General features: G+C 47.3%; 1 protein-coding gene across 2 annotated transcripts in view; it reads left to right on the top strand.

The window, feature by feature from the left end:
- The window catches only part of WDR70 (WD repeat domain 70), a 344,582-nt gene that overhangs the window by 263,793 nt on the left and 53,989 nt on the right, over positions 1-26,800 (top strand). For both annotated transcript variants that reach the window (XM_069745936.1, XM_069745937.1), the window contains 3 exons: positions 6,404-6,503; positions 10,228-10,312; positions 12,099-12,237. In XM_069745936.1, coding sequence (XP_069602037.1) covers positions 6,404-6,503; positions 10,228-10,312; positions 12,099-12,237 — 324 coding nt within the window. The remainder of the gene's footprint in view (positions 1-6,403; positions 6,504-10,227; positions 10,313-12,098; positions 12,238-26,800) is intronic.

The following is a 26,800-nucleotide window of genomic DNA, read 5'->3' as shown; positions in this document are numbered from 1 at the left end:
TTCACACACAGGGGTAATGCGGCAGTGTAAACCAGAGTGGCTGTTTTTATTCATGCAGGAATTTTAGGTCTGTATTTATCATTGTTTACATAACATCAACCTATTCCGCAGTGTTGTAGAGAAATGGTTACCATTGACATCAGGCCAGAGATTTCACATGCTGCGCTCCAAAAGCAACAAGTGTGAATATCTCTGCAATGGAGCAACACAGCACAAGACGGAAAACAGCGGCAGAGTCAGGGGAGCGCAGAGATTTTTGTTAGGTACTGTATTTATTTGAATCATTTTTGGGCAAGTGACCAGTCCTGTTTAGCTGATGAGGATGTTTTTTTGGAGGAAACAGGAGAAACCTACAAAAACAAGGAGAGGACTTATAACTGTCCTTAGCCGGAATCACTGAATTCAAATCCAGTATACCGCCACTCAAATAAACAATGGTAACCACTCTGACCTGCTGCTGTTTTTAGGTTTTTGTTTTGTTTTGTTTTTTTAAATTACAGCTTCACAAATCAAAAATAATAATTTGGTAAAGGTTCTCCCAACGGCCACTACGGCTCACACAGTAGACTGACATTTCCTGTTTCCTGCACCTAACTTATCAGCTTTGCTGTATACACTGGAACAGAATCAGCAGAGTCATTTCATTATTATTAGAGTGCGGGGAAGTTATTGACCGCTCTGTTGTACTGAACTTTGTGGTTTCTGGAGGATGTAAAACCATTCACTTCTATTTATTACATCTGCTATAAAGCGATCACACTCTGCTGCACCATCTGTAAAGACCACAAAGATGGGAAATATGGTCGCCCTAAATTAAAACTACACCTACACCTACATCTGTGGCCCCAGAGTCTAGTGGAGGCCAAACAGCAAGGGGTGCAATAACAACTATATAACACTAGAGGGCGCCATAAAAAGTACGTAACACTAGAGGGCGCCATAACAAGTATTTTGTTTATTTATTATGCATTGGGCCTCACAATGTAAATTCCCTATCAGTCTGTCTTGAGTGTGGGAGGAAAGTGGAGAACCCAGATGAAACCCACGCAAACATGGGGAGAACATACAAACTCCTTGCAGATGTTGTCCTTGGTGGGATTGAGTATGTAACAGCAGGGTACTCCATAACGTGTGTAATCGCAGGAGGCGCAATAATAAGTATGTAACACCAAGGGGCACCATAACATGTATGTAACACTATAGGGCGCCAAATAACAATTTTTAACACCGGGGGGGCCTTAACAAGTATGTAACAGCAGGGGGCGCCATAAGTATGTAGCACCAGGGGGCACCATAACAAGCATGTAACACCAGGGGGCACCATAACATGTATGTAGCAGCAGGGGGCACCATAACAAGTATGTAACAGCAGGGGCACCATAACAAGTATGTGGCAGCGGGGGGCACCATAACAAGTATGTAACAGCAGGGGCACCATAACAAGTATGTGGCAGCGGGGGGCACCATAACAAGTATGTAACAGCAGGGGGCACCATAACAAGTATGTAGCAGCAGGGGGCACCATATCAAGTATGTAACAGCAGGGGGCACCATATCAAGTATGTAACAGCAGGGGGCACCATATCAAGTATGTAACAGCAGGGGGCACCACAACATGTATGTAGCAGCATGGGGCACCATAACAAGTATGTAGCAGCATGGGGCACCATAACAAGTATGTAGCACCAGGGGGCACCATAACAAGCATGTAACACCAGGGGGCACCATAACATGTATGTAGCAGCAGGGGGCACCATAACAAGTATGTAACAGCAGGGGGCGCCATAACAAGTATGTGGCAGCGGGGGGCACCATAACAAGTATGTAACAGCAGGGGGCACCATAACATGTATGTAGCAGCATGGGGCACCATAACATGTATGTAGCAGCATGGGGCACCATAACAAGTATGTAACACTAGGGGGCACCATAACAAGTATGTAACACCAGGGGGCGCCATAACAAGTATGTAACAGCAGCAGGCGCCTAACAAGTATGTAACACCAGGGGGTGCCCTAATAAGAATGTGGTCACAATACAGGGACAATTTTTAAAATGAATACCCTCTGACCCTTTCCATCCCCAGTACTCTCTGCTATCCCCTCCGGACACAGCTGATGACTGTTAGTAGCTTTCCTCTCGGTTCCTGTTTGCCTATGTGCGGTGTTACTCGCCTCCTGCAGGCGCTGCCTTCTCTCCTGCTTTGTGAAGGTAATGGGATGTGACCGTGTGGTGTGAGACGCTCATTTGTTCTACACGGTCAGCGATTGTTTAATGGGAATGAATGATGAATACATTCCCCCAGCTATTGCTGTAATACGTGCTGGATGTGAGGATGCAGTAGGTCTGGTGGATCAGCACAGCTTCATTCCTGGACCGATTTACCCTTCTACAAAAGATGAAGGATCCGGTACTTTCCTATTTTCCCTGTCTCCCCTGAGGACAGAGACGTTTCCCTTATTTATTGATGGTTTCTCTGATCTCTAACACTGAGAGAAGGGAGTGTGCGAGCAGAGGGAGCGCACATCACACGTCTGCAGGAGCACAACGCTAGAAATATTCCAATGAAGACGATTTAGAAAGTTGCTTAATTCTACACCTAGTTTTTGGCAGCGATGGATATCGGAGTCCTGCACGAGGAATATCGGGGGCGTTCATGTAGACCAGCGGGGAATCTGTAGCATCCATATTGTGTTGTTTCCATTCCCCACCGCGCTCATGGCCTCTCCTCGACGTGTCACCGGGCTCTGCTGTTCTTCTCACACAGTCGTAAATAGCCCTCGTCCGTCTTCCATTTTTATTGTCCTAATCCTCCACGTTCCTGGAAAAGTCTCTCCTCAATAACATATTGTTAATGTCTGAGGGGCCGAAGGCGCAGGAGCGCGGGAGAGCGGTCACGTTCCTCGCCTCGCTCTTGTGTCGCCGTCTGCTATTTCTCACTTACACTTCTCCCGCTGCTGATGGCACATTTCTCGTTCCCGTGTCAGAAAACAGTTGATATATTAAAGCGGCCGCGAGTCGCGGATTTTTTTTTTTTTTTCTTGCGGTACCATAGGTTTTGATTTTTCTCGAAATTGAAATTTTCCAGAATCTGGTCAGGAGATACATCTGGCAGTGGTCCCAAGTCAAGTTTCTGTTACTTTCTAAGTCACAGTAAATAAAGTCTTTGCGCTTTCCCTTTTTATTATTCTTTCCTTTTAAAGGGATTGTCTTCATGCCATATTAATTTAAGAGACCATGGTATCTAATTGGCTGTAGTGCAATACTACCTTTCCCCTGTAGTGGCCGCTGCAGGGAAAACGTCTGGATGGCTCTGACCCGATCCGGGTCGATCAGTGATTAACAAAAGCCAGGCAATGTCTTATTGCTGGGTGTTCGATTACCGGGGCACTCGTAGATCAGGCGTTCCTTGTCATGCCGCTGTGTTCATTGTTAGAGGAAGTGCATAGGATTGGGAACCAGCCATTCCATGGACCTCGGATAGTTGGTCAGACGTAATGTTAGTTATTCTTGGAATATGGGACAAATGTTTTTAGTGAAAATACCCCTTTTAGTAGATAGGTAGTCCTCCACATATTAGTCACTGGAGAGTTCGTTTATTGAAAAGGACATTCTCTGCTGTCTAATGTGTAGGGCGTCCTCCCTACTCTTCCCCAATGGATGACGTCTGGTTAGAGAAGGATCCAGAATGTCGGAATTCTTACTGACAATCCTTTTGTTCTCTGGAAGCTATGCTAAGGACAAAGGTCTTTGGAGGGGCGAGGATGACAGAGGAATCTGGAGGGATGAGGAGGAGTATGGAGGAACGAGAGGGAGTATGGAAGAACGAGGAGAGCACATAAGTTTGGAGGAACATGGAGGACAGAGAAGTATGGAGAGGCGAGCAACACAGAGGAGTCTGGGGGGACAAGGAGAACAGAGGAGTCTGGAGCGACTAGGAGAACAGAGTAGTCTGGAGGGGCGAGGACAGAGTAGTTTGCAGGGGCGAGGAAGACTGGGAAGTCTGGAGGGGCGAGGAGGACAGAGGATTCTGGATAGGCGAGGAGGACAAACGTGTCTGGAGGGGCGAGGAGGACAAAGGAGTCTGGAGGGGCGAGGAGGACAGAGGAGTCTGGAGGGGCGAGGAGGACAGAGGAGTCTGGAGGGGCGAGGAGGACAGAGGAGTCTGGAGGGGCGAGGAGGACAGAGGAGTCTGGAGGGGCGAGGAGGACAGAGGAGTCTGGAGGGGCGAGGAGGACAGAGGAGTCTGGAGGGGAGGACAGAGGAGTCTGGAGGGGCGGGGAGGACAGAGGAGTCTGGAGGGGAGGACAGAGGAGTCTGGAGGGGCGGGGAGGACAAAGGAGTCTGGAGGGGCGAGGAGGACAAAGGAGTCTGGAGGGGCGAGGAGGATAGAGGAGTCTGGAGCGGGCGAGGAGGACAGAGGAGTCTGGAGGGGGCGAGGAGGACAGAGGAGTCTGGAGGGGGCGAGGAGGACAGAGGAGTCTGAAAGGGGGCAATGAGGGCAGAGGAGTCTGGAGGGGGCGAGGAGTTCAGAGGAGTCTGGAGGGGGCGAGGAGGACAGAGGAGTCTGGAGGGGCGAGGAGGACAGAGGAGTCTGGAAGGACGAGGACAGAGTAGTTTGCAGGGGCGTGGAGGACAAAGGAGTATGGAGGGGCGAGGAGGACAGAGGATTCTGGAGGGACGAGGAAGACAGAGGAGTCTGGAGGGGGCGAGGAGGACAGAGGAGTCTGGAGGGGGCGAGGAGGACAGAGGAGTCTGGAGGGGGCGAGGAGGACAGAGGAGTCTGGAGGGGGCGAGGAGGACAGAGGAGTCTGGAGGGGCGATAAGGACAGAGGAGTCTGGAGGGACGAGGACAGAGTACTTTGCAGGGGCTTGGAGGACAAAGGAGTATGGAGGGGCGAGGAGGACAGAGGATTCTGGAGGGACGAGGAGGACAAAGGAGTCTGGAGGGGCGAGGAAGACAGGAGTCTGGAGGGGCGAGGAGGACAGAGGAGTCTGGACGGGCGAGGAGGACAGAGGAGTCTGGAGGGGGCGAGGAGGACAGAGGAGTCTGGAGGGGGCGAGGAGGACAGATGTTATGATCAGGTGGCCTTGGAGCAGCATGAAATGACCTTCGCTGGAGCAGTGGTAACTTTACTGACCGCAAACCCTGATCCTATCATCGCAACTAGAAGTAGCCGTGGGGTGTGCCTAACCAGACCTAGACACCTCGACACAACCGGAGAACTAAATATCCCTAAAGATGGAAATAGGAAAACTCTCTTGCCTCAGAGTAGACCCCCAAAGGATAGGTAGCCCCCCACAAATAATGACTGTGAGTAGGAGAGGAAAAGACACACGCAGACAGAAAACAGGGATAAGCAAAGGAGGGCCACTTCTACCTAGATAGGAAAGGATAGTACAGGATACTATGCGGTCAGCATAAAACACTACAAAATATCCACAGCAGAAAAATACAAAAACTCCACCACCTAACTAAAGATGTGGAGAGTATATCTGCGACTCCAGCGAATCCAACTAGACTGAGAAAAACATCAGGCACAGTCTAGCAGGAACAAAATAGAAACAAGATCAGCACAGAAAATAAACTCACAGCTGTGTGTCTAAAATATGAAGCAAACCACCGGAGGGAGCCCAAGAGCAGAATTCACAACAGACAGAGGAGTCTGGAGGGGCGAGGAGGACAGAGGAGTCTGGAGGGGCGAGGAGGACAGAGGAGCTGGAGGGGCGAGGAGGACAGAGGAGTCTGGAGGGGCGAGGAGGATAGAGGAGTCTGGAGGGGCGAGGAGGACAGAGGAGCTGGAGGGGCGAGGAGGACAGAGGAGTCTGGAGGAGTGAGGAGGACAGAGGAGTCTGGAGGGGCGAGGAGGACCGAGGAGTGTGGAGGATAGAGGAGTCTGGAGGGACGAGGAGGACAAAGGAGTCTGGAGGGACAGAGCAGTGTGGCAGGGCGAGGAGGAGTGTGGACGAGTCTGGAGGTAGGAGAAGAAGGGCGGTGTAGTCTGGAGCAAGAAGAGGAAGACAGATGTTTGAAGGAGGAGGGCAGGGCCTTCTGCAGGATACAGGGGCATCTGACAGCGACCCTTTATTACAGGGGTATCTAAGGGGCAATGTTTCTTCTTGGAGCGTGACGTACTCTCGAATAGAGAACAAATGAGTGGAAAGTTCCTGTGTGTGGAGGAGTCTGGAGAGACGGCTGGTGGTACAAAAGTACACAATTAGCTTGTGCCATGTAGACACACTGGTCTGCAAAGGAGCTGTGTAAAAATATGGTAGAACTGTTATATTAAATAAATAGTCATTTTTAAGATGTAGTGGAGTAATTTAAAATGATAATGAATTGTCTTGAAGTAGAATAAAAGTCACAATTATTGTTTTTGTTTATTTTTTATTTTTTTATCAGGTCCACACAAAATTCCACTGCCGACAGGCTCACGCGCCAGGCACTGACACTACCTGTGTGGCTTTCTCTTATGGCGGTACAGTAATAGCCACACGAGGAGGTAGGTTATATTCTGCTGGTGCAGTCACTGTGTACATACATTACTGATCCTGAGTTACATCCTGTATTATCCTCCAGAGCTGCACTCACTATTCTGCTGGTGCAGTCACTGTGTACATACATTACATTACTGATCCTGAGTTACATCCTGTATTATACCCCAGAGCTGCACTCACTATTCTGCTGGTGCAGTCACTGTGTACATACATTACATTACTGATCCTGAGTTACCTCCTGTATTATACTCCAGAGCTGTACTCACTATTCTGCTGGTGCAGTCACTGTGTACATACATTACATTACTGATCCTGAGTTACATCCTGTATTATACCCCAGAGCTGCACTCACTATTCTGCTGGTGCAGTCACTGTGTACATACATTACATTACTGATCCTGAGTTACATCCTGTATTATTCTCCAGAGCTGCACTCACTATTCTGCTGGTGCAGTCACTGTGTACATACATTACATTACTGATCCTGAGTTACATCCTGTATTATACCCCAGAGCTCACATCACAGGCGATCTCTGGATGTCCTAGCTGGGGACTGTTTTATATTCGATTAATGACAAGAAGAGGAAGACCCCTTTAAGAGCACTGCTGAAAACAGTTTGTACATGGGGGTCCTGCTTATTAAATAGGAAATCCATCTCCTCCCGGCCGGGGATGAGAACTTGCTCCATGTTCCTGGTTTGCGTCTTCTAGTGACTGGAAAACAAAGATTTCCAGAGAGCGGAGGAAGAATTATTGGTCGGAAACCTGTGAAATTTGTTACATCCTGGGATGTTTTTTGTAGTTATGTTCTTTTTTTTTATTTATGGGTTTTGACTGAATTTTTGATGATTCATTTGTACTTTGTCCAAAAACCTGAGCGGTGGAGCAGCGTAAGTCCAGCGTAGAGTAGTTCTCTGGACGGAGACCAAGGAAGCCAGATGTGCAGTGAGTTTTACTGTAACACACCTGCTGAGTGTGCAGCCAGAAAACGGGACACGACTCCCGCGCCGCCCCGTACATGGCTCCCTACATGACGCTAGCCAGGCACGCAGAGCCAGCGAGGGTTAAAGGGACGGCAGCAGGCCAAGTCCTAAGCAAACTTTCCATTACAAGGAATGAAATACGCAGACCCCTCTACACTTGTCCTATTGTCTGAAGAGCAAAATTTCCATTACGGACATCATTGATTTGGGGATAATTTACTGTATTCCTCCAATGCTACGCAGGCAAATCTACCTTAACCAACAAATCAAATGGGTTGAACTCATTGGGGGTGCAGCAGGAGCCAGGGCGTCCGGATGTTGGGTGGGCCAAGATCTTCAGGAGCGCACCACTCCCCGACCTCCCACCTTCCTTTTTGCAATCTCTTATGAATGCCGGCCACGTGCCGACTTTCACAGGAGGATCATAATGACAGACACAGGGGTCATCAGCAGACTCCTAACTAGTATGACAACCCATCAGTGCCCCACGACCACCTCAAGGGCGTGCCGATGGAAGTGTGGAATGCGCACCCCAGGGTCGGCACGTGTTGAATGCCGCTGTCAAATATTTCCAGCGGGATTTAACAGGTTAACAGCCTTGGATGCGGAGCACCACTCCACCTGTGGCTGTTAGTCACATGATGGCTGATTAAATCAGCCATCATCAGCCGGAAAAGACAGGGACACGACATGTGACTTAAGATTGCGTCATATGTCATGAAGGTGTTAAAGGAAAACTACTTAAGAAGGACGTTCCTTATTATTCAGCAGCCATATGTTTCGAGCAATATGGGAAAGAAAAAGTAATGTAAAATAACACTATGCCTCACACAAGGTATGAAAACATTAGATATTTGATAAAGCGTGATCATCATACTGTGAAGAGATTTGTCTCTGATACAACGCACAGAAGACTGGTTCGTGCAGATAAAGGCATAATCATGAAGGTTTGTTACAGAGAAATTTATCAGATTTAAAGAGCAGATGCTAAAATACCATTACAAAGCAGTAAAAAGATAAATGAAGCTGCAACTTCTGCAGTCTCATAAATCTCAAGGTTTAGGATCCCCCAGAGGATGCATTTGTGCATAATCCTACCTTTCAGCTACCTCTAAACAGTACCCACAAGCAGAAACTGTTGTAGTGGCCCAGAGTTACATGAAGACTACTGAGGTTACTGATGAGCGTCGTACAACACTGGATGGTCCAGATGGATGGAGTAGCGGACGGGTTGTGGATGGCCACCTTGTCCCAACAAAACTGCAAGGAGGTGGTGGAATCATGTTTTGTGCTTTAATCATGGGGAGAGAGCCGATGGCCCCTTTAGGGTCCATGGAGGTGTGAAAATGACCTTGGCAAAGTATATAAAGATACTGACTGACCACTTTCTTCCATGGTACAAAAAAGATGAACCGTGCATTTGTGTAATGACCCCCACAAGGGGATTTTATGACCTTATTGAGGTCCCAATATGTACAATAAATTAAAAATTAAAAAAAAAAAAAATTCTACAGTCCATTCAAATCTGTTACCAGCCACGGCCCATAAATAAAAAATATCCAATGTATAAAGATATTTGTTACAGAATGGGGAACACGTTTTGAAATGTATCGATTTTATTGATCCTAAATGCACGAACACTAATTTCCCTTAGTTTTGCACCAATGTCCCCCGATATCAGCTAAAAAAAAAGAGTGTGACATTGACATAAAAATGAAGCTCCGCGTGTCATGAAAAAAAGGCGTAAAAATAACCTGAATATCCGAGCGAGAACATTTTTATGGCTCTTTAAACCGCATGTACGAGAAAGAAAACGAAAATGTGCCTGGTCTGAAACGAGGGTAAATGGCCCAGACTTCATCTAGTTAAAGGGTCCGCCAAATAGCACAGGACACCTTCCGAGGTCTTGTTGCATCCAGTCCTTAAAGGGGTAATAGAAGGTGTAATAATAATGGCAAATACCTCTGATTAGAATTGTAGTATAGTTCTTCTGATTCGCTATGTCTCTTACCCCATGTGCAGGACATGGCAGTAGCTTAGGTATCCATGGTTACAACCACTCAGATAGTGACAAGTGGTTGTTACCATGGATATCTAAGCTACTGCAATGCCCTGCACATGGGGTAAGTGACAAAGTGAATCAGAAGAACTATGCTACACTTCTAATTGGAGGGATTTGCTAATATTATTATTATTACACCTACTACATATCTGGATAGGATCTTGGAGAAGGTAATATGCTTTTAAAGCTCGGAGCTGTTTTTCCTCTGCATTCAAGGTACCATGACCGTCCCGTAGCTCCGAGCAACAGAGAAAGAAGTGATGGGGGGCACAGAAGAAACCAAAACTGCAGCCTCTAGTGAAGGGGGGGAATTCGGCTCTAACTTGCAGCCAGAGCTGAATTCAAAGTTCTGCTGCTGATAATAATGCAGAACAGCCAAGCTTTATACTGAGCTGAAAGGGAGGGAGATGGGAGATATTTCTACCTGGAAGGTAATAGCAGAATTTAGGATGCAGCTCTGGCTGTGATTGGAGCATTGGATTCGACCCAAGATTGGTACAAGATATGGAAAGGAAAGTATTTGTGAGATGGATCCATATAAGTAGGTGAGACCTCGTTCTCAGAAGCTCCCGGGCTGTTGCTGACACTTGTTGCTGAGCTATTGCATTGTTTTACATCGGTGCCCGCTTACACCATGTCTGTGGAGCCTTTTATTCTCACGATTTGGTTCTTTCTACATTCCAGGTGACGACACCTTAAAGACATGGGACATGAGAAACTTTAAGAAGCCGATCCACGCGACCTCCGGGCTGCCCAACTATTTCCCAATGTATGTATTCAGCCCCAACATTGTCCTTTGCTCTGGAAGAAAGATGCTGCTATGTCCCCAGTCTCCACGAGGTGGAGGATCAGCTGCAGCGACCACCATCGATCAGTAGATCATGGTGCAGGAGAGCTGCGTCTCCCCACGGGGTGCAGGGGGCTTCTCAACTTCTCTCCACAACTTTTATCCTCTCCCCCCACAACGGAGCAAGTGGTGGCGCCTTCTTAGCCCCACTAGTTGGACGTTACAGCTATCGGATGTCCGCTGACCAACTATTGGGGGCATATGCCGGTGATGGCCCCCCAATATCTGTGACTGAGACAACCCCCTAAAGAGAGAATTCTGTGTGAGGAGTCGTCCTGCCATATATTAGTGACCACCTGTACAGGAATCATCCCCGGCCACAAGGCTGGAGATTTGGAGAGGTCCGTCACTACTGCCGAGTGCTCCTGTACTCCGGCACGGCTGTCCTCCCTCACTGGCCTCCTATAGAAACCCACCCATATTTATCATTGGGGTCTGCAGTATTGCACAGATTCAGCTTCTACAATGGCCGCCTGCACTGGTTAAAGAGGAGCGTGGAAATGTTGGAGATGTTCTTCCTCCAACAATACCCTTTGGTTATTTCTTCTTTCCTTATATTGTTCATTCCTTCCTTCATACTTTCAATTGTTAACCTTTTTCTTACTTTATTTATCTATACCTTTCTTTCCTTCTTTCTTACTTTTTCTTTGTTTCCTTTTTTTCTTTCTTTTTTCACTCTTTCTCTTTTTGTCTTTCTCTTGGTTTCTCATTCTTTATTTTTCTACCTTTCTTTCACCTCTTTTTGTTTTTTTTCTTTTTTTCTCTCTTTCTATTTTTTTTCTTTTATTCTTTCTTCGTTTCATCATACATGGCTTCCTTCATTTACTTATTTATTTACTTTCTCCCTCTCTTTATAACTTCCTTTTTGTCCTTATTTATTTCCTTAATCTTTGCTTCTGTCATTTTTTCTGCCTTTCTTTTCTTCCTTCTCTTATTAGTTTATTAATTTATTTCCTTCTTCCCTGCCTTCCCTCCATACTCCATTCCTTCCAACCTCCCTTTTGGCCTTCCTTCCCTCCCACCTTCCTTCATCTCTTCCCTCTTGCATTTCTTTCTTCCCACCCTCCTTTAACTCTTCCCTCTTGCCTTCCTTCCCACCTTCTTTTATCTTACTTCTTGCCTTCCTTCCCACCTTCCTTCATCTCTTCCCTCTTGGTTACCTTCCTTCCCACCTTCCTTTATCTCTTGCCTTCCTTCCTTCCCACCTTCCTTTATCTCTTGTCTTCTTTCCTTCCAACCTTCCTTTATCTCTTCCATCTAGCCTTTCTTCCTTCATCTCTTCCCTATTGCCTTCCTTCCTTCCTTCCCACCTTCCTTCATCTCTTCCCTCTTGGTTACCTTCCTTCTCACCTTCCTTTATTCCTTCCCACCTTCCTTTATCTCTTGCCTTCCTTCCTTCCCACCTTCCTTTATCTCTTGTCTTCTTTCCTTCCCACCTTCCTTTATCTCTTGTCTTCTTTCCTTCCAACCTTCCTTTATCTCTTCCATCTAGCCTTCCTTCCTTCATCTCTTCCCTATTGCCTTTCTTCCTTCCCACCTTCCTTTATCTCTTGCTTTCTTTCCTTCCCACATTTCTTTGTCTTCCCTCCTGCTTCCCTTCCCACCTTCCTTCTACTCTTCTATCTTTCCTTCCTTCCGTCCCACCTTCCTTCATCTTTTCCTTCTTCCTTCCTGCCTTCATTCATTCTCTTTTTTTTATTTCCTATAGGACAGATTGCTGTTTCAGCCCTGATGACAAACTCTTGATAACTGGGCTGTCAGTTAAGAAAGGAGAAGGCAGCGGGAAACTCGTCTTCTTCGACATGGTGGATTTCAAGAAAGTTTATGAAATCTCCGTCACGGAAGCCGTGAGTTTATAATCTCATGTTTCATATCATCGCTTTATGTCATTGTCTCGTGGTTTTCAGTGCTGATTTTGCACTCCGGGTGCGCCGTGCATCTTCCCTTTGGGTCAGATTTATGAAAATTATTTTGGATGTTTTCATCTTGCAAAGAAAGCTGAATTTCTACCTAAGTAGATCAAGCCTTGCTTGTCGGAGGAGGGTCATTTTTACCCTTTTAGAACCTTGACCTTTCACGTTAAGCTCTAGTAGGATCTTAGGAGGTTTTAGGATGGTGAAATGAGGACAGACCCTCAGTTGTGAGCCTCGTCCACAAAACATTCAGATGCACTTTCTACTTTTCGACAAGGTTCCTCTTCTCTGTATTCAGGTGTTGGGTTTGGCCTTTCGGTGAACCTCATGGGTAATGGAAGCTTGGAGGAATTGTTTGAAGGATCTCCAATCCGTGTTTGACATTCCTTCATAAATAGGCCTCTCCTGGTCTATCTTGTCCATATTGAACCATTCAAGTTGCCGCAGAAGAAAATCCTTTTGTTTTATGAGCTGACCCAACAGCTTTAGCGTCTTTTATTGAGGCAGCCATATCTGGATCTCTTCTGGGGGGACCTGTCAACAGCAATAAGTCCATTTTTTTTCCTTAATCATTTTATTGCTTTTTTGGTTATTATTTGTTTTTTTTTTTTGCTATTTTCTATGATCCCCGTCATTGATCTTCCAGTAAAGAATCTGCCTCTGTGATTATCATTAAACCTTCCTTCCTCTATGTGTAGACCGTCGCAGGTTTAAGAGTAAAAAGATAATTATACAGATCTCTGTACTGGCTCCTCATATATTTGTACATTATAAAAAGTCGCCCCTAAGTCTTCATTTTTCCAAACGCAATAGCCCCAAGTTTGATAACCCGTCTTCGTCTTCTCCAGCTCACCCTTTCCATTAATATCCTCGGTCGCCCATCTCTGCACCTGCTCTAGTTCAGCTCTGTCCTTCATATACTGGAGCCCAAAATTGTACCCAGTATCTAAGTATGGCCGCACCAGTGACAAAGAGGCAAAGCTTTGTTCTCGTCGTGAGCATCTAGGCCTCTGTTAATTCACCCCATTATTTTATTTGGCTTGGCAGCAGCTGCCTGGCACTGATCAATAAAACCGTTTTCCTTCCACCCAAGTCTTTTTTAGTGACTGTTTTGCCCAGTGTTTTACCATTTAGTACAGAATTGTACATTTTGTTTCCTCGGCCCAAGCGTCATAACCTTACATTTATCTTCATTACACTTCAATTGCCATTTCTCAGCCCAAGCCTCCAGCTTCTATAAACCCCTCTGTAACATTACATTATCCTCCTCTGTGTTGATTATCCTGCAGTGTTTAATATCATCTACACATTTTACTCTGTATGACCCCTACAAAATCATTAATAAATATGTTAAAAAGAAGAGGGCCCAATACTGACCCCTGTGGTACTCCCATGTTAACTGTGACCCAATCCGAGTGTGTCCCATTAATAAGCACCATTTGTTTCCCATCCCTTACCATTCAGAGACACCAACTTACTCACCACTCCAGGCCGTGCAGTGAGTTATCTGTCCTCTGCTTGCTGTATGCTGTAAGCTCTGTGTCTTCTGCTTGCTGTGCATACTTCCTGGCTGCTTTCTTATGGCAGCCGCACCTGCACTTCCTGATTCTTAAAGAAACATTGCACGCATTCCTAATGTGTCCCCAGCATATTGCTGAGAGGCCCCTTAACTACGGTCAGATCAGCGCTAATACTGTGAGAAAAAGTCTTGCGGTGCAGCGCTGAGCTCAAAGAGTTCAGTTGGTGAACTGTGGTGAACTCAGCATTGCACCATGAGACTTTTTCTCACTGTGCTTTCTCTGATCTCAGCGAGGTCACTGCAGTTCAGGGGCCCGGCTGGAAATTCAGCCTCAGTGACCTCTTGTAACTTCGATGACGTCACCGCTAGTCAGTGATGCTGCTCATTCACCAGTGGTTCTCAGCCTGGCACCATCTAGGTTGAAAACTGTTTATCTCCGGCCATGGATTACGGCGTGGGACAGAACGACCGACAGGTGAGGGATACGGTTGTTTTTTATTTTTGTTTTATTACAGGAGACGAGGGCTTCGGTGGAATTAGGCGTTAGGTGAGTATAACTGTTAGTTATTTTTAAATAAAAAAGTAAAAGTGTGTTTTGTTTTATTTCTAATAAAAGACTTTATTCTGGCAGTGTCTTAATTTACCATACAACTATAGGATTAGTAATGGATGGGTGTCTTATAGACGCTTCTCCATTACTAAGCTGTGGGCCTGATGTCACCAAACAATACAAAGGTGACATCAACCCCACAAATATGAACCCCACTTACCACCGCTATAGGGCAAGTGGGAAGAGCCGGGTAAAGCGTCCAAATTGGTGCGTCTAATAGATGCGCCTTTTCTGAGCAGCTGTGGGCTGCTATTTTTAGGCTGGGGGGGGTCAATATCCATGGCCCCTTACCAACCTGAGAATACCTGTCCCCAACTATCTGCTTTAGCAAAAATGGGGGAATACCCCATGCTATTTTTTTTATTTATTTAGGGCACAGGCGCCGGTTGATGAATACTCCTATCAGCCATTCCTGCTCTCGCTGTTATTTTAGGCCTCAGGCATCGGCTGATGGGAGTAGTAGTCCCATCTGGCAATACCAATGACTGGAGGTAAACTTTATACCTCCGATCACAGCTGCTGGCTCACGCTGTAATTTGACAACGTGGGAACCGTGACTGTCTGACCGATGGTAATGACTTTACCGCCGATCATAGGCAGTGTTAGCTGTGGCATCATGCATATGGCAGCGTGGCAAACACTGGATATCGAGCCCCCCATTCAAGTGAATTGGGTCCGGGTACTGTTCTGGTACCCGAACTACACAAGCCAAGTGTAGGCGACGGTAGAATGTGGACAATGCACGCTGGACGCTCCTCCAGGTGACCTTGACCGTGGCTTCCCGGGATTGCTGTTAGCGCTCGATGTGACGCCATCAGACCGCACTGTGTCTATTAGTAAATGGATGGAGGGGCCGCCACTCAGATGGAAATGGAAGATCTGGAGAACTGTCAGTCTGCGTCCAGACTGCATTGATCGGGGATAATGGGCTCGCTCGTAGCTTGCTATTGACCCGCTGCCTCGCCCGGCACCCCCCGGTGCACCGTGCTGCCATTGCTTCATGCTCTTATGGAGATCAGATTTACAGCCAGACCCGACCACAACTAATAAATGCTGAGCTCTTTTATATTTATTTTTTTTAATAAATTTTTGTCTTTTTGCAATATTACTACGTTTTAGTTGTGCAAAATTTTTGATGAAACCCAATGACAAAAATTATTTTTAGCCAAAAATACATTACTTTTAAGTAATTAATGTCACCAAGTTGGAAAAATCCCTTTAATTTCCTATAAAGAGTGTGGATTTTTAACTTAAATGCATGTATTTTAGCCTAGAAATCCAATTGGGTTTTATTTAAAAAATATTGCAACACTAGACGCTTTTGTTTTGGTTTTTTTTCCACATTTCTGGCTGCAGAATGAGTTGACTGAGGTTCCATAAGAGAACTCTTTCTGGCATGGAGGTTGTAACTCATTGATCTGTCTTTATCTGAGCTCCTCTCAGTTGGCCAGCTGTTGTCTACGAGTCATAAGTCGTCACCGAGGAGGTCAGAAAAAGACAAAAAGGGTTATACATCAGAACGAGCTCACTAACAGAATCTCAGTTTACTCATTCTGCAGTAAGTAATGCGCATGGAAGCAAAAAGCCTGTAAAAAGGGAAAACGGTGCAACATTTTTAATGGAACCCAATTGCAAAATTTATTTTTAACCCAAAATACACAAATTTAATAAAATTTAAGATGTTAATGTCGCAGCCATAAAAGGTCACAAATTGCTTAAAATTCTATATTCACTCCCGATGGTGTCCGGTTGTACGACCATGCTTAAAAAAAATTGCGCAAAATTTATCATTAAGTGGCGATATTTGTAGAAGCCGAGGATTTGGGAGAACACAAAACATTTTTGGAAAAATGTGGGGACAATTAGTGAGTTCTTGTATAGCTAGGTCATGGGGGGAAAATAAATAATAATAACAAAAAAAATTTGAGTGCGTTGATGTAAACATTTCTCAATCCTGGTGTGGTCAGACCTTAGGGGGTTAATGGCCTTGGATTGGCCCTTATGAGAGCTAATAAGAGCCGAATTGACGATTCCAGGGGCAAACTCTGTCCTGCTCACACGTAACTAGACCCTTGCTTGCGAAACCTTTCCCCTCCCCGTCTCTGCTTCCTGATCACTTGGTGCCGGCGGGCGATAATCTCGGGGTCATATTGTGTGATCGTCCTGGGACCGAAGCCACCGCACCTGCTGCGGACCGAGGTATGCCGGTATAACATAGGAAGGGAGCGCGGCCCTGTATAGCGGCGGAAATCGCTTAGTATGACTGTAGAATCAGTGCCTACAGCTCATGTTGTGCCATTCAGGGCTGTAGGAAAGCTGGGTGTGTGGCCATACAGGTCTACAGGGAAAAGCCTCAAGCCTTAGGATTAAATCCATTGTGTATAATCGAAATAAAATGTTGATGTAGACAAAGAAATTGTAGTACCACATGCAACCGGTGCACAGGGACGGATGGATCTTTTTTTTTGGAAGAAAGCGGCCATGTTTTCCTTAAAGGGGTATGCTTTTTAGTTGACAGGTCGCCAATGATCTGAAAGGGAACTGGGAAGCAAGTGTTCAGTTCTCCTACAGCAACCCCGCAGGTGAACGGAAGTATTACAGTTCTGGGAGAAATGGTTGGGTGCTCCAGAGGGGCAGAATAGGACACCCATCTAATAAAGGAGTCGAAAAACATGGCTGCCATCTTGCCAAAAGCAGCGGTCACTCCTTGTTCACAGGTGTTGTAGCACAGCTGTGCCTCATTCACTTCCGTTTGCTGCGACATTGGACAGGTGTGACGCTCATTTTTTTTTTGGGTGTAGAAAATGGGTTCTCCAGACCAGATGCCAGCACGTCTGTAGGGTTTGCCTGATCCGCGGCTCACCGTTTCGCCCCTTTTTTTTTTTTCGGCGCGGACCCCACAGAAAGCGCAGCTTTTCAGCCCGTCTTCCATATTTAGCCTCTTGTGAAAGCCTCTCCTGCTATTTCCCTTCACTTCCTTTCCCCTGAAACGTAATCCGTTTTTTGGGATATGGCCCCCTGCCAGGCCAGGAGGAATGCACATACACGGATGAGTGGAAGGTGCGCGTCGGAGCCGCTCGCTTTGATGATCTGCCACTTGTTAGCCGCTTCTAATATGTCCTGCCAAGTGAGGCTGAGCTCGCTGGAGACCTCATCGCAGCCATTCCACCTCTGCTCGCGGGGAGAACCAAACCTCCATCTAATATTGAGTAATGGGTATGTGAGCGGGCCGGGTGCACCCCGTTATGTAGAAGACGGTCCCCGTCCACCCTTCTCGGACGTTGGCCTTCGGAGCAGCGCTCGCCTCGGTTCGGCTCTGCATTAATCTCCAGGAGTCACTTGAGCACCCAATGTGCAGACATGTAATAGCAGCGAGGCGCGCGTCCACATACCATCCCCGGCGCAGGTTTCAGCACTGCTCTGGGGGGTAATAACCGGGTGGATCACTGACACCATATTGCCTCCTTATTTACAGGCTGCATCATGTTCCCAAAATGGTTCGAGCACTAAGCCGAAGTCTCCTGTTTCACAAATATTTGATGCACTGAAAGTACAAACCCGTCTTCAATATCAAAGTGACCTTGGAATGGAAAACTGGAGCTAAAACCTGAACTGCTTGCAATTCAGCGACATGAATCCGTCGTCGTCTGACCGCATGCTGATGTGTGTAGTCATCTGCAGAATGGGGACGCGTGCGGCCGGCTGACTTTAAAAGGGGCTAATCGGCGCAGAACGGAGAGTTCCGCAACTTTCCAAGATACTTAGTTTCATTTTCTTTTTAACCATTTGCCAGATCTCTGCTTTCTGTCAGTGAATTGGTAAAGTCTTTGTTTTACCTCCAGAGATCTGAACTTTTTTTTTGCAGCTGATGGTTTGTTCCAAGAAATCTGCATCCGTACAGGCAGCTCAAGTCTAAAAAGTCTAGAAACATTTCTCCCCATCGATGAGACCCCAATCACTGAGATCCCCAACGATTTGACACTTATTAGCTGGCCAGTAGACGAGTGCTAAGTTTTGCATCTGGCAAAAAAAAAAAAAAATCCCTTTAACTGGGGTGGTTGTCATTCAGTCACAGCAAGCAGAAATGTTGAAATTCGTGAAAGGTGTTTGAAAAAATTGTAGAACTTTTCAAAAATATCAGTGATCTGCCGAAACTGGAATTTCGCTGTGAAGAATTTGCCCACTTTGGTTGCCCCCCATCCAGTTGTGATTCCCCAGGACAAGTACCGCTCTCCATTCTGGTCAGATGGGTTGTGATACTTTTGTATAGATCAGAAAAAATACTTTTTCACGAGTAAAGGAAAGTTTTTGAAACTTTTTTTATACTGTACTTAACCCTCATTGAGAGGTAGATCCTGAAAGCCAATGGATAAGCAGTTGATGCGCAGCACGGACTAATGGCGGTGGTGCAGCCGGTTGGTCCAGGTGGAACTACAGAGACTGATGTAGCAGAATCTCAACAGTTCGAGTAAGCGGGAATCACAGGATCTGATGAAGCAGCCGCAAAGAAGCAAACAAGACTCGATGAGGAGTCAGGGATGAGGTACTGAGTTTGGTACAAGAGGTAGAAAGGCAGAGCTGGTCTGTAGACGTAGCAGAATTCCGCATAGAAAAATGGGGTTAGCAGAGTTAAATTGCACAGTGATAAAGTAGAGCTGACTCGGCAATAATGCAGAGCTGACTGCAATATGGCAGAGGTGAGTTTGTCACATAGTTCAATGCAGAACTGGAGTTCACTCGGCGATACTGCAGAGCTCAGTTTGTAAGCTAGTCCATGGCAGAACTGGCCAGAAGTGTAGCAGAGTTACCCAGTGATACATCAGTGCTGGATTTGTCAGAGATTTGTCTTGATAAAGCTGGAAGTCAGTAGCGTTGCGTACCTCAACTACCTGTATACTTAGGCGGCGTCTCTCTGCTTGAACTGACGTATGAAGCCTGGAAGCAAGACCTTACATCAGTGACGTAACCGGACACACAGAAGAACTGAGCAAACCACATAAGGCAGGAGAAGGGCTCAAAACCCAGCACTGAAGCCAGGACAGGTAAGTCTTGGTAAAGAAGGAAGTCCGTAGCGTTGTGTACCTCAACTACCTGTATACTTAGGTGGCGTCTCTCTGCATGAGCTGACGTATAAAGCCTGTAAGCAAGACCTTACATCAGTGACATAACCGGACACACAGAAGAACTGAGCGAACCACATAAGGCAGGAGACGGGGTCAAAACCCGGCACTGAAGCCAGGACAGGTGAGTCTTGGTAAAGAAGGAAGTCAGTAGTGTCGCGTACCTCAACTACCTGTATACTTAGGCGGCGTCTCTCTGCCTGAGCTGACGTATGAATCCCGGAAGCAAGACCTTACATCAGTGACGTAACTGGACACACAGAACAACTGAGAGAACCACATAAGGCAGGAGAAGGGCTCAAAACCCGGCACTGAAGCCAGGACAGGTGAGTCTTGGTAAAGAAGGAAGTCAGTAGTGTCGCGTACCTCAACTACCTGTATACTTAGGCGGAGTCTTTCTGCCTGAGCCTTCCTTTGAAGCCTGTAAGCAAGACCTTACATCAGTGAGGTAACTGGACACATAGAAGAACTGAGCAACCACATAAGGCAGGAGAAGGGCTCAAAACCCGGCACTGAAGCCAGGACAGGTGAGTCTTGATACAGAAGGAAGTCAGTAGTGTCGCCTACCTCAACCACCTGTATTCTTAGGTGGAATCTCACTGCCTGAGCTGGCCTATGAAGCCTGGAAGCAAGACCTTACATCAGTGAGGTAACTGGACACACAGAAGAACTGAGCGAACCAGATAAGGCAGGAGAAGGGCGCAAAACCTGGCACGGGAGCCAGGACAGGTGAGAAATGCCACATCAGCAAATCTGACGTCTCAGCTGGACATATCGACTTTACCTTGTTGGAAGTGAGGGTACCGCTGATAAAGAGCCCTCGGCTATTTCCGTAGGCTGTAATGAAGAGAGACCACACATGAACCACCACTTGTCTGACAACCATGAGGATTGTGCCCATCACAGCAGTCAGAGCCCCCAGTCATCAGATCATTATGGAAGACCCTTTATACTTCTCCTCTTCCCCAGGCACTCCGTGCATACATTGTTATTATGAGCAGTATGCATTGGTCTCGTGAGCGCCCTCTAATGATGATGGTAGGAGGCAAGAATTTTATCATTAACAGAATTACGAAGACAGTTAGAAAATTATGAAAACCCCTCAGAATGGTGAAAAAGAAAAATCAAAGAATGAATTCTTACCGCCAGTCTCCTGTCCCGTCGCTTCAAAATTTGAAGCAGCCACACCACCCCCTTAATAACCGCACTCCTATATTCTCCGGTATAGAGTAGGGAATTCTAAAATAAATAATACAGTAAAATGGCGCTAATAGTACAATCCTGTGAAAAGTGTCGAGGACCGAGAAAGATCTGCACAGTCTCCTGGGATACTAATGACCATTCTGGAATATTTCCCCTTCCAGCATGGCGGAGTCCTCATTGATCCCCGTCCTGTATAACTGATCTCCTGACCCCCGCGTCTTGCTACAGGTCTGCAGTACGTTGGATTTCGGTTTTTTTTGGCCCCAGTGAATACTTTCCATGTGTTATATATTATGTAGTGTAGTGGTGCTCTTCTGCCTGTCTCACCTAATGAGCTGGAATAGACATCATCTCCGCACCCGCCGCCAGTAACAGTGCGGAGATACAGGAGAATCTGGCTACAGAAGTCCCGGAAACAGCGCCACACCTGTCCGCAGGCCTTAAGTGGCATTGCACTTCAGCTCCATTTCTGAGCAGATTCCATTATTCCATGTCCTAATAATGGGCACTATGACATGGTGAGAGCGCAGCCGTTCTGCAGCGCCAGCCGCGTGCTCCCTCGGACGGCTCGTTACTCGCCCTTTACTCCCGTCAGCTCCGGCTTGTCACTTGCAGAAGTCGTCGCTCCGACCTTTGGCGCACACATGCCTTCTTTATGCCGTTGACCGAGCGCAATTGTTTCTTTAACCCTTTTACGTTTTTTGCAGGATTTCATGGCGGGTAACTGGATATTTTGGCGTTCAGCGGAGCGTTGTGCACTCAGGGGGAAGCAGGGTTTTGCGCAGCAGGTTGGGCACAATTTGCATATTTAACCTCCAGTTCACCAGCAGCGACGGCTCTGGGTCAATAGTTATAATTGTGGCCCGGAGCTAAAAAAGGATCTCGCTTTCTAACTTGATTGATTCTGCGGAGCGAGCGGTTTCTCATATTTGCCGCCTGCATTTTCTCAGGATTGACGGCTTCATATGTGTTTATACTGCGCCATAGTATATCATTCCCCATTCCTGGTGTCTTAACCCCTTCATACCCTGCAAAATTTAAATTTTTGCGCTTTAATTTTTTTTTATTACTCCCCTTTTTCCAAAACCCATAACGTTTTTTGTTTTTTTTTTCCATCTGCCTTTTCTTACGACGGCTCATTTTATGGCAGGACGAGCTGCGGTTTATTTACAGTGCAGGGAAAAGGTGGAAAAAATGAACGTCCCGCAATTCCTCCAGAAAAATGTTCTTTTGTGTCCCTATTTATTGAGACATATTTTTTTTTTTTCTTTTGAATTTATTTTTTGAGGGCTTAGAAAAAGGATGGGGGGATTTAGAGTTTTATATTTTTTAATATTTGTAAAAACTTAACTTTTTTTTATTTTATTTTTTATATATTTTTTATCATTTTGATTTTATTTCATTTTTTAATTTTTTTATCTTAATAGTTTTTTTTTTAATCTCCCCAGGGGACTTGACTATACATTGAAATACTTCAGCATTATTTTTATAAATTTTTTTTTTTTTAGCAATTTTATGTATTTTTTAAATTGTATTTATTATCTTATTTATTTTTCATGTTTTTGGTCTCCCCAGGGGACTTGTCTATACACTGGAATACTTAAACATTATTTTTATTATCTTTTATGATTTTTTTTTTTTACTGTTTTTTGATTATTTAATTTTTGTGTAAGAATTTTTTTAAATTGTTTTAGTTTCTCCAGGGGACTTGACTATACACTGGAATACTTCAGCATTATTTTGTTTTTATTTTTTTTTAATTGTTTCTATTATCTTATTTACGGTATTTATTTTTTTAATTTATTTTCATTTTTTAAAATTTGTTATCTTTTTTTTTTTTTTTTTAGTTTTTTTCCTTATCCATTATTTTTAATTTTTTAGCATCCACAGAGGACTTGACTATACACTGGAATACTTAAGCATTCTTTTTATTTATTTATTATTTTTATTATTATTTTTATGTTTTTATTTATTTTATTATTTCTATATATATTTTTTTTCATTATTTTTTTTTTTAGTCTCCCTAAGGGAGATACTGGAATGATAGCATTACAGTATGTAGTAAAAGTTACGTACGCAGTACTGGCACATCCTGCATAGGGAAGGTTTTAAAGGGACACTCTCATTTTACTTGATAGCGTCACTTTTAGGGTATATGCACACGTTGCGGATTTGGCCCTGCGGATCTGAAGCAGTTTTCCATGCGTTGTACAGTACAATGTAATCCTATGGAAAACTAAATCCGCAGTGCACATGCAGCGGAAAATTCAGCGCGGAAACGCCGCAGTTTATTTTGCGCAGCATGTAATTTCTTTGTGCGGATTCCACAGCATTTTAAACCTATTCCATAATAGGAATCCGCAGGTGTAAAAGCGCAGTGAATATGCACAAAAACTGCACAAAATCCGCAGTAAATTCTCAGGGAATCCGCAGGTAAAACACAGGGCAGAATCCGCGCTGAAAAATCCGCAGTGGAATCCGTAACATGTGCACATACCCTTAGGGTATGTGCGCATGTTAAGTATTTGCAGAAGACATTTGTTTATCAAAAACATGTCTCTTGTTAGAAAAAACATCCTTTTTTGCATGCATTTTTTACCCCAGTCATTTGAATGGCTGAAAAACTTCCAAAACGATGAAATAATTGACACACGGCAGATATGAAACTGCACAGAAGAAATAAGCAGCGTGTGCATGAAATTACAGAAATTTCCCCCACTTTGCTGGGACAGTAAAATGCTGTGTTTTTCGCAGACAGTATGTCAGGAGACTGTGCGGTGATCCAGCTCTGGCCCTGGTGGCACGTCTCGTGCTCGGTCTTGGCGTGCAGTATCGGGTCTGGTAGATGTGCGGTGACCCAGCTCCAGCCCCGGTGGCACATCTCGTGCTCGGTCTCTGGGTGCAGTATTGGGGCTGGGAGATGTGTGGTGACCCAGCTTCAGCCCAGGTGGCTTGCTCGGTCTTGGTGTACAGTATCGGGCCTGGTAGATGTGCGGTGATCCAGCTCCGCCTTTGGCAGCACATCTCTTGCTCGGTCTTGGCGTGCATTATTGGGTCGGGTAGATTTGCGGTGATTGAGCTCCGGCCCCGGTGGCACGTCTCTTGCTCGGTCTCGGGGTGCAGTATCAGGGCTGGTAGATGTGCGGTGATCCAGCTCTTGCCCTGGTGGCACATCTCTTGCTCGGTCTCGGGGTGCAGTATCGGGGCTGGTAGATGTGCGGTGATCCAGCTCTGGCCCTGGTGGCACGTCTCATGCTTGGTCTTGTGCAGTATCGGGGCTGGTAGATGTGCGGTGATCCAGCTCTGGCCCTGGTGGCACGTCTCATGCTCGGTCTTGTTGTGCCGTATCGGGGCTGGTAGATGTGCGGTGATACAGCTCTTGCCCTGGTGGCACGTCTCTTGCTCGGTCTCGGGGTGCAGTATCGGGGCTGGTAGATGTGCGGTGATCCAGCTCTGGCCCTGGTGGCACGTCTCTTGCTCGGTCTCGGCATGCAGTATCGGGGCTGGTAGATGTGCGGTGATCCAGCTCTTGCCCTGGTGGCACGTCTCAGCCTCGGTCTTGTTGTGCAGTATCGGGGCTGGTAGATGTGCGGTGATCCAGCTCTGGCCCTCGTGGCACGTCTCAAGCTCGGTCTTGTTGTGCAGTATCGGGGCTGGTAGATGTCCGGTGATCCAGCTCTTGCCCTGGTGGCACGTCTCTTGCTCGGTCTCGGCATGCAATATCGGGGCTGGTAGATGTGCGGTGACCCAGCTCCAGCCTCGGTGGCACATCTCGTGCTCGGTCTCGGGGTGCAGTATCGGGGCTGGTAGATGTGCGGTGATCCAGCTCTGGTCCTGGTGGCACGTCTCATGCTCGGTCTTGTTGTGCAGTATCGGGGCTGGTAGTTGTGCGGTGATCCAGCTCTTGCCCTGGTGGCACGTCTCTTGCTCGGTCTCGGCATGCAGTATCGGGGCTGGTAGATGTGCGGTGATCCAGCTCTGGCCCTGGTGGCACGTCTCAGGCTCGGTCTTGTTATGCAGTATCGGGGCTGGTAGATGTGCGGTGATCCAGCTCTTGCCCTGGTGGCACGTCTCAGGCTCGGTCTTGTTGTGCAGTGTCGGGGCTGGTAGATGTGCGATGATCCAGCTCTGGCCCTCGTGGCACGTCTCAAGCTCGGTCTTGTTGTGCAGTATCGGGGCTGGTAGATGTCCGGTGATCCAGCTCTTGCCCTGGTGGCACGTCTCTTGCTCGGTCTCGGCATGCAATATCGGGGCTGCTAGATGTGCGGTGACCCAGCTCCAGCCCGGTGGCACGTCTCAAGCTCGGTCTTGTTGTGCAGTATCGGGGCTGGTAGATGTCCGGTGATCCAGCTCTTGCCCTGGTGGCACGTCTCATGCTTGGTCTTGTGCAGTATCGGGGCTGGTAGATGTGCGGTGATCCAGCTCTTGCCCTGGTGGCACATCTCTTGCTCGGTCTCGGGGTGCAATATCGAGGCTGGTAGATGTGCGGTGATCCATCTCTTGCCCTGGTGGCACGTCTCTTGCTCGGTCTCGGGGTGTAGTATCGGGGCTGGTAGAAGTGCGGTGATCCAGCTCTGGCCCTGGTGGCACGTCTCATGCTCGGTCTTGTTGTGCCGTATCGGGGCTGGTAGATGTGCGGTGATACAGCTCTTGCCCTGGTGGCACGTCTCTTGCTCGGTCTCGGGGTGCAGTATCGGGGCTGGTAGATGTGCGGTGATCCAGCTCTGGCCCTGGTGGCACGTCTCTTGCTCGGTCTCGGCATGCAGTATCGGGGCTGGTAGATGTGCGGTGATCCAGCTCCAGCCTCGGTGGCACATCTCGTGCTCGGTCTCGGGGTGCAGTATCGGGGCTGGTAGATGTGCGGTGATCCAGCTCTGGTCCTGGTGGCACGTCTCATGCTCGGTCTTGTTGTGCAGTATCGGGGCTGGTAGATGTGCGGTGATCCAGCTCTGGCCCTGGTGGCACGTCTCAGGCTTGGTCTTGTTGTGCAGTATCGGGGCTGGTAGATGTGCGGTGATCCAGCTCTTGCCCTGGTGGCACGTCTCAGGCTCGGTCTTGTTGTGCAGTATCGGGGCTGGTAGATGTGCGGTGATCCAGCTCTTGCCCTGGTGGCACGTCTCAGGCTCGGTCTTGTTGTGCAGTATCGGGGCTGGTAGATGTGCGGTGATCCAGCTCTGGCCCTCGTGGCACGTCTCAAGCTCGGTCTTGTTGTGCAGTATCGGGGCTGGTAGATGTCCGGTGATCCAGCTCTTGCCCTGGTGGCACGTCTCATGCTCGGTCTCGGCATGCAATATCGGGGCTGGTAGGTGTGCGGTGACCCAGCTCCAGCCTCGGTGGCACATCTCGTGCTCGGTCTCGGCATGCAGTATCGGGGCTGGTAGATGTGCGGTGATCCAGCTCTGGTCCTGATGGCACGTCTCATGCTCGGTCTTGTTGTGCAGTATCAGGGCTGGTAGATGTGCGGTGATCCAGCTCTTGCCCTGGTGGCACGTCTCTTGCTCGGTCTCGGCATGCAGTATCGGGGCTGGTAGATGTGCGGTGATCCAGCTCTGGCCCTGGTGGCACGTCTCAGGCTCGGTCTTGTTATGCAGTATCGGGGCTGGTAGATATGCGGTGATCCAGCTCTTGCCCTGGTGGCACGTCTCATGCTTGGTCTTGTTGTGCAGTATCGGGGCTGGTAGATGTGCGGTGATCCAGCTCTGGCCCTGGTGGCACGTCTCGTGCTCGGTCTTGTTGTGCAGTGTCGGGGCTGGTAGATGTGCGGTGATCCAGCTCTGGCCCTCGTGGCACGTCTCAAGCTCGGTCTCGTTGTGCAGTATCGGGGCTGGTAGATGTCCGGTGATCCAGCTCTTGCCCTGGTGGCACGTCTCTTGCTCGGTCTCGGCATGCAATATCGGGGCTGGTAGATGTGCGGTGACCCAGCTCCAGCCCCGGTGGCACGTCTCAAGCTCGGTCTTGTTGTGCAGTATTGGGGCTGGTAGATGTCCGGTGATCCAGCTCTGGTCCTGGTGGCACGTCTCATGCTCGGTCTTGTTGTGCAGTATC

This window comes from Ranitomeya imitator, chromosome 1 (assembly GCF_032444005.1).
Source record: "Ranitomeya imitator isolate aRanImi1 chromosome 1, aRanImi1.pri, whole genome shotgun sequence".
In the NCBI taxonomy this organism is placed as follows: domain Eukaryota; kingdom Metazoa; phylum Chordata; class Amphibia; order Anura; family Dendrobatidae; genus Ranitomeya; species Ranitomeya imitator.
Note: the sequence above shows the minus strand (reverse complement) of the source record. Positions and strands in the feature narration are given on the sequence as shown.